Source organism: Triticum aestivum, chromosome 2D (genome assembly GCF_018294505.1).
Source record: "Triticum aestivum cultivar Chinese Spring chromosome 2D, IWGSC CS RefSeq v2.1, whole genome shotgun sequence".
NCBI classification, from domain to species: Eukaryota; Viridiplantae; Streptophyta; class Magnoliopsida; order Poales; family Poaceae; genus Triticum; species Triticum aestivum.
The window spans coordinates 547,439,851-547,447,828 of record NC_057799.1 but is presented as its reverse complement, the minus strand read 5'-3'; the positions used below and the strand labels follow the sequence as shown (position 1 = coordinate 547,447,828).

The 7,978-nt window shown below is 48.3% G+C and overlaps 1 protein-coding gene across 2 annotated transcripts; it reads right to left on the bottom strand.

Moving 5' to 3' along the window:
• Positions 1-246: 246 nt before the first annotated feature.
• LOC123054399 (GDSL esterase/lipase At1g09390) lies at positions 247-6,332 on the bottom strand. 2 transcript variants are annotated; one of them, XM_044478169.1, is made up of 5 exons: positions 6,002-6,332; positions 1,583-1,768; positions 1,323-1,486; positions 943-1,219; positions 247-848 (listed from the first exon to the last, which is right to left on the bottom strand). In XM_044478169.1, the coding sequence occupies exons 1-5, from the start codon at positions 6,264-6,266 to the stop codon at positions 616-618; spliced, it is 1,125 nt and encodes a 374-aa protein (XP_044334104.1). In that variant the 5' UTR covers positions 6,267-6,332; the 3' UTR covers positions 247-615. The 2 variants fall into 2 exon arrangements, with proteins under 2 accessions (XP_044334104.1, XP_044334105.1); XM_044478170.1 differs by having other exon boundaries at positions 1,326-1,486.
• Positions 6,333-7,978: the final 1,646 nt, after the last annotated feature.

Below are 7,978 nucleotides of genomic sequence, written 5' to 3'. Positions count from 1 at the left end.
GATTTGGCACAAAAATATGTTTATAATATTAGTTATATTTTTTTCATTACTAGTACGTTAGAGATTTGTTTATAAATGATATTTTTTATTCACTCATAGTGTAACATCATGGGATACAAGCACAATGAATGCACTTTCAACCTCTGCGTGATTAGGATGCAAATAGACAACATCAACGTACACACACGAAGGATCACGGCGACAAAAAGCAAATTCATAAAGAATGAATTCATGACTAGAAGGAGGAAAAAGAAACAAAACCCCGAAACGATCACGGGCAAGTTAGAGACCATGCTAGGTCCTAAAATGACATCAATTTTTTCACTTGAAAATGTCATCTATCAACCATAAACTATCATCTTGTTACGAGTAGTGAAACAGTGAAAGTAAAATTCGTTGGAAGCACAATACTCACCATACTCTTTCTAGTGGCTGAACTTTTCAAATTTATCTAAAGGATGCGTTCTTACTGGCAAGTCGATTCATCGCCTATTAGTTGCCCTAGGCTATGCATGATCTCAACCACAACATGCAACACATAGAGTCCTCTCAACTCAGATCACCAAATCGGCGGTCTGCGTGTGTCTGGTTCGGTCTACTGGTACGTAGCATCCATCATGTCTTGCAGAAGTAGCCGAAGGGCACATTGGGAGTGGAGAACTCCGCCGAGAGAATCTTGGCCGCGACGACAGCGTTTGCGGCGTCGGTGTAGTGCACTCCGTCCCAGCTGACGAACTTGCCGCCGTCCTCGCACACCCGGTAGCCGGGATCGAGGCAGCTCACGTTGGCGTTGTAGTTGTAAGGCGGCCCGCCGTAGCCGCAGCACGCCATGAGCGGCTCCTCAAACCCTGAAACATCAGCGGCCCCGTAAACAAAAAAACAGAGTATGCATGCAGTGTCTCCAGGTTGATGCATGGATGGATTGCTCAACGACCGACTCACCGTAGCCGCTGTGGTTGGCGACGAGGTCGTACTTGATGGACAGGACGTCGGTGTACACGATGGTGGAGCCCTTGAGCTGCGACGTAAGCTTGTGGCAGACGGAGCTGAGCTGGTCGTTGAACTCGTGGGAAGCGTTGTTGAGCGTTCTGAGGCAGCCGCTGTCGTCGAGATCACCGCCGTCGTCGTCGTTCCTGAGCTCGGCGAGCTTCTGGGGCAGGCAGCCCAGCGGACCGGTGCCATGGACCCAAAAGTTCTTGGCTCCATCGTAGAACAGAGTCTGCACGCCATGAACAGACAGCAAGTGGTTTTAGGGTTTTACACCAAGCAAATTAAAGAAGGAATTGAGCATTACGATTTGGCGGTTAATGGATTTGCAGTACCACAATAGCATCCTGTATCTCAGATAGCATGGCCGGGATCCTATGATGGACCACGTGATCGTAGGTCAGCCCGCTGGAGAAGGCGGCGGAGAGGTCGTTCTGCCCTATGTCGATGAGGTAGAGCGCGTTCCGGAAACCCTCCGCGTCCACCGGAGCCTTCTCGCCTGCAGACCAACTAGCAGTAGATCGGTCAGTAGATGATCATCCCTTTTGTGTTGACTAGTACTGAAGTTGTATGAGTCAAGAAGAGACTGAAGAACCATGGGAGATGAGCTGGAGGGAGCGCTGCTTGAAGTGGACGAACTGCTGCACCTGGACGTGGAGAGCAAAGGGCCTGTCACGCGGCATGGTGCCCGAGCCGGCGATGGCGAAGTTGGCGCCGTTGCCGAAGTCGGAGCCCAGCGCCTCCATGTACGGGCTCAGGTAGCTCATGTTCAGGCTCTCACCTGCACGCACGAGGGACGTACTATCACTAGTAGAAAACGGAGCTTTATCACCGGTTCGTAAGGGCCTTTAGTGCCGGTTCTGCAACCGGCACCGGCACTAAAGAGTGGAGACTAAAGGGTCCCCCCCTTCGGTTCGGCACGAACCGCCACTAAAGGTCCACCACGTGGCGTGAGCTCGCGCCGTGGTATGGGGGACCTTTAGTACCGGTTGGTGTTACCAACCGGTACTAAAGGTTTTTTTTGAATTTTTTTTGAAAATTTTGAAAAAAAAAATTGAATTTTTTTTTGATTTTCAATTTTCTGAATTATTTGATGATTTAGTCTCTAATCACTCCTCTTAACTACTCAAGTGCGGATCACTCATTCCAAGTCATCTAACTTCCCAGCCGGTCACCCATCCTCTCACTCCCCAGCCTGAGCACGCTTAACTTCGGAGTTCTATTCCCTCTACTTTTCAAGTCTGCACTTGTTGTTTTCCTGATAAATGTAAGTTGTCAATCCTATTAACTCTCGGCAGTTTAGCTTGAGCATTAGGTCACACGTTTCACCGTTTGAGTTTGAAACTATTATTAAAAAAACAGTAATTATTTAGTAACAATAATATTTCTTAAATAAGTTTGACCACAGTTTGACCAGATTTGACCAAAATTCAAAAAATTGAAATAATTATTTAGTAACACTAATATTCTTGAATAATTATGTAGAACATTAATACTTCTTGAATAAGTAGTTTGACCATAGTTTGACCAGATTTAACCAAAAAACTAAAATTTGAGCATATCTTTTTTTCTTTTGGAATTTGAGGATTCTAAAAAATTGCAAACAGGTCGTAGGCTGTCAAAATCGGATGCGGATTTTCGTGCTGAATTTTTTGATATATTATACGGTTTTTTTCTGACATCGTATGCAAAAGTTATAGCCGTTTTACATTTTCCTACACTTTTTGCAAAACATGTCCAAATTGAAGTTTTCAAATTTTCCTAACTAGTAGATGTAGTAATATAACTACCTCTAGAAGGATTTTATTTTTTAAAGTTTTTATCATTTTCTTTTGATTTTTTCAAAACTGAAATGGCGATACACCGGGGAGGGGGGTAGAGTTTGAAAATTGCCCTATAGTCCCGGTTTGTGTGTCCAACCAGGACTATAGGTCAGACCCCTTTAGTACCGGTTCATGGCACAAACCGGTACTAAAGGTTCAACACGAACCGGCATTAATGCATAGCCGTTCGAACCGGCACTAATGATACCATTAGTACCGAACCAAAATCAAACCGGGACTAATGTGTCTCACATTAGGTCCTTTTTCTACTAGTGTATTAAGTGATAGATCAGCAAGATAAATATCACCGTTACCGTTGCGGGCATTTTTCTGTGTGACAACTGTCAAAAGCCTGAGCACAAGTCCGACGACTAGCCATATAACAAAGCCTGTGGTGACGAAGTATGGGGTGTAAGTGCAGTCATGAGCTGGTGCTCTTTGAGACAACGCGTTCGGACTCGTGCAGAGTGCTTCTTTGAAAGCTCAAGGCACTCACACCACCACCAAGCCATATGATATGAGCCAGGACTGATTTCGGTGGGAACCCGTCGGCGCGCACTTGTCACCTCCTTGAGATGGACCGTGCATGCATGCGCGCTTGTCCTATCCGGGAGTCAAACTTCCAGCCGATTCTAGTAGTTGCTACTGCGCACTAATCATACTTCCACGCCACCAGTTTATCCCGAAACAAATCGACTGGCACGAACACGGAAGACTGAGCATGACAGCACTACGGCTGCATATTGTGGAAAAGAGGAAACCGCGAAAAGGACGGCATCTTAGAGCACACGCATGAAAATCGCCCCTGGGCGGGCCGGCGATACAATCGGCGCTGGGGCGGTTTTGCGCCCAGTCGTCGCACCCAGGCGCCGATATTGATTCACTTTTCAGCCCCCTTCCGGCGAATAAAGGGCTCATATGAGCGAAAATAGGCCCATATTCGGCGTGGTTCGCCGTGGCTCGGCGTTCAATTGTCAATATAAATATATTTTTATCACATATTTCATCACAGAAAAATTAAATACTTCAACAAAATAGTACAACAACAAATAGTTCAATACAAATTATATAGTTCAACAAATAAAAACTCATATTTCATCACACGTCGCGCCCGGCGTCGTCCTTGAGCCTCCATAGGTGCTCCACCAGATCATGCTGCAGATGATGATGCACCTGTGGGTTTCGGATCTCCTGACGCATACTGAGGTAGGCAGTCCAGGTTACCGGTAGCTGGTGATCAACTTCGGCTAGAGGACCCTGCCTGTAGTATGGTTCAGTGTCAAACACTGGGTCTTCTTGCTCGCTCTCGATGATCATGTTGTGCAAGATGACACAGCAAGTTATGATCTCCCACATTTGATCTTTCGACCAGGTCTGAGCAGGGTACCGGACAACAGCAAATCGAGATTGGAGCACACCAAATGCTCGCTCGACATCCTTCCGGCAAGCCTCCTGCACCTTGGCAAAGTGGGACTTCTTGCCTCCTGGCACAGCGTTTGAGATAGTCTTCACAAATGTAGACCATCTCGGATAGATGCCATCAGTTAGGTAGTACCCCTTGTTGTAGTGCCGCCCATTGATCTCGAAGTTCACCGGAGGAGAATGGCCTTCAACAAGCTTGGCAAAGACAGAAGAGCACTGCAGCACGTTGATGTCATTGTGAGTTCCTGGCATACCAAAGAAGGAGTGCCAAATCCAGAGATCATGTGTGGCCACCGCCTCAAGTACCACACTGCAACCGCCTTTGGCGCCTTTGTGCATTACCTGCCAAGCAAATGGGCAATTCTTCCATTTCCAATGCATGCAGTCGATGCTTCCAAGCATCCCAGAAAATCCTCTTACTGCATTCTGTGTTAGGATCCGAGCAGTGTCTTTCGCATTGGGTGTTCTCAAGTATTGCGGTCCAAACACTGCCACCACTGCCCGACAGAACTTGTAGAAACACTCTATGCTGGTGGACTCGGCCATGCGCCCATAGTCGTCGAGTGAATCACCGGGAGCTCCGTATGCAAGCATCCTCATCACTGTCGTGCACTTCTGGATCGAGGTGAATCCAAGTTTGCCGGTGCAATCCATCTTGCACTTGAAGTAGTTGTCGAACTCCCAGATGGAATTCACAAACCTGAGGAAGAGCTTTCGGCTCATCCGATAACGGCGCCGAAATATTTTGTCGCCGTGAAGTGGAGCATCGGCGAAGTAGTCGGAGTAGAGCATGCAGTACCCTTCGAGACGATGCCGGTTCTTTGCTTTCACCCACCCCGGCGCCGAGCCACCTCGCCGCGGCTTTTCATTGCTCGCCAGCAGCTGGGCGAGGGCGGCGAGCACCATGAGATGCTCTTCTTCCTGGACGTCGGCCTCGGCTTCCTCCTCCAGCAGCTTGGCGAGCGCTTCCTCGTCATCCGAGTCCATCGCCGAGGCAGGCAAATCGCCGAACACCTTGCGCCCGGTGGGCGTGTACCCGCCGCTAAACTGCCCCTCCGCGGCCGGAAACGACGGCCAGAAACGCCCACCTGCTGTTGGAGGGGCTGTCGCGGCGAACCTCTGCTATTTTTCCAGCGGGGAATGGCTATCTAGCGGTGAAGGGTGGCGGGCGGTGCCGGGATATAGCTAGTGGCGGCTGAGGGCGCGGGGGGTGGGAGGCGAGCCGGGAAAGAAAATCTTGACTTTTGACCTGACGGTGTGGGCCAGCCGCGCTTTTCCCTTGCGCCGGAGCCCCCGATCGCCCCCCAGTGCGCCTGGTTCGGCCTGAGACCGCCGGGCGGAAAAAAGGGCCGAACCGGCGCTTTTCGTCGTTCTGGGGGCGCGACTGGGGCTTTTTTTGGGCACCGGCGCCAAAAAAGTGGCCTGGGGGCCTGTTGGGGGCGCGGCTGGAGATGCTCTTACCGCCGCCCATCTGAGCACTGACAAAGCCTCACGAAAGTATACACAGTAAGATTTAGGTTTAGGATTACTGCACTCTTTTTTTTAATAGTTTAGATCGCTTACATGTGTGTCATGTGTTTTTTTTTTGCGCAACATGTGTCACGTGGTTAGGATTTAGGATTACTGCACTCTTACCATGGAGCTGTTGTTGTTTTTTTTATTATTACTTTTTGCGACAAGTGGAGCAGTTACTATTGTTCAACTCCGATACTTGAGCAGCGTACAACCAACGTGGAGGGGGCGGCAATGGGTTTGCGGGTGCGACTTACAGAGGTAGTCCATGACGAGGCGGCCGTCGCAGAGCCGTCCGGTGGAGCGGCGGAAATGGGTGCGGCCCTCCGGGAGCGGGAGGTAGCTCCCAAGCGCCGCCGCGGTGCCGCCCGTGTCCGTGTTCGAGTCGCCGAACGCGAACACAACCGGCCGCCGCGTGCACCCCTCCTCCGCGGCGACCGGCGACGGCGAGGCGAGTAATACAGCGGCCGCGAGGAGAGCTGAAACCGCGGCAGCAAGGGCTCTAGCGCTCGCTGCTGCCATGCCTCCGGAGACGTCACCAGCCTGCGACAAGTAATGGGTCGATTGTCTAGCCTACTATATACGAAAGCGTGGCCACGAGAACGATCCTGAGACGCACACCTATTTATAGCCGTGGTACGTGTGGGTGCGGCACTACGACCCAAAGCCAGAAGATTGCAAATTGCACAGAGCCGGGCACGCGGTGCAACTCTTTGCACTACATGCATGCGTGCACAATGGAGTGCGCTTGTGGGCGCATCAACTGAGCAGCTGTGGATAGGATCAAGTGACTGTTCCGCCGATGTTTAGAGTTTTTTTCTATAAAAATACGCCCCCAAGAGTAGTCTTGATTGTTTTTTTATAGGATCAAGCATGGCCCAGACTCCAACTGCAACTCTCTCTTTTTTCTGACAAAAAATACTCCTCACCTGCAACTTAAAACATACCTATGGGGTAGAGCACGATACCATCGCCCTGTAAGGACATGCCCTATAACTTCTCAAATGCTTCTCCAGACCTTAACTCCTCAAAATTAGAAATTATAGAGTGATCGGACCTAATCGAACCCCTATATTTGACTTTTTAATATTCTTTTAGCAATTCTTTGATCTGTATATTTCTAACAATTGCATGGTATTTAATCAATTATTCTAATGATCTAAATGCATTATATGCAAAAATTCAACTACAGACACACATATGGTTCATCTAATGGAACAATTCAAATTAAAACATGCATATACTTCATCCAGAAGCCACCAAATCGACCAAGTTTATCCCAAAAAAAAAACACCACATAGCATGTATTATATCGTGGACCAAGCCATAGCAATGGTGCAACACAAATGGCTTGTTGCCACGCTTCTTGTTGTGTTGCGTGTATAGCTCTTGGATGATAGACACATTGCACCCCACTCAGTGGTGCAACGTTGACTTGATCAACACAACTGGACCATCGGTTGATATAGCCGAACATCTAGTCTAACTAGATTTCAAGGGCATTGGTTTTTCATTGGGTTTTCTGCCTTTTTGACATGTCGTAACAAAATCAACCATCCATGACCCAAGAAATCGGGAGGCAGCTATCAAAGAAGCCAAGCCAAACCTACAAGCTCCCGCAATACATGAAATCTTCTTATTTCTAACACCGGTTACAACTCTCAGCACCACACACACACTCACACAATGTTTACACCTTGGATGCCTCTTTATTGGCGGGAACATCACCTCTCACTAAAAGAATATTTTGGATGAATAAGACGCCAAAACATCAAATTTGAGATTTTATCAATGGTGTCTCAGATGCACCTCTCTGCTGACCATCCAACCACTGGTTGGTTTCTGCGACAGGAGAAATCTTTTACTTTTAATTGGGAAACTTTAAAGCTATTCATCTTCAATCATGGCAGTAAAACAAACATGAAAAATAATAATAATTACATCCAGATTCGTAGACCATCTAGCGAAGACTACAAGCACTAGCGAATCAAAGGCACACCACAGTCATCGTTCTAAGGCCCTATAAAACCAGCACACCAAAACAATAGCCGCCGTCGATGAAGAAAATCGTAGATAGGAATGATCCAACCAGAAAACACACGAACATAGACGAACGAAAACCGAATCCGAGCAGATCCACCAAAGACAACCACAAAATGGATCATGCGAGATCCGCCAGAGACACACCTGCACACGCCCTCTGATGATGCTAGACACACCACCAGGACGAGGCC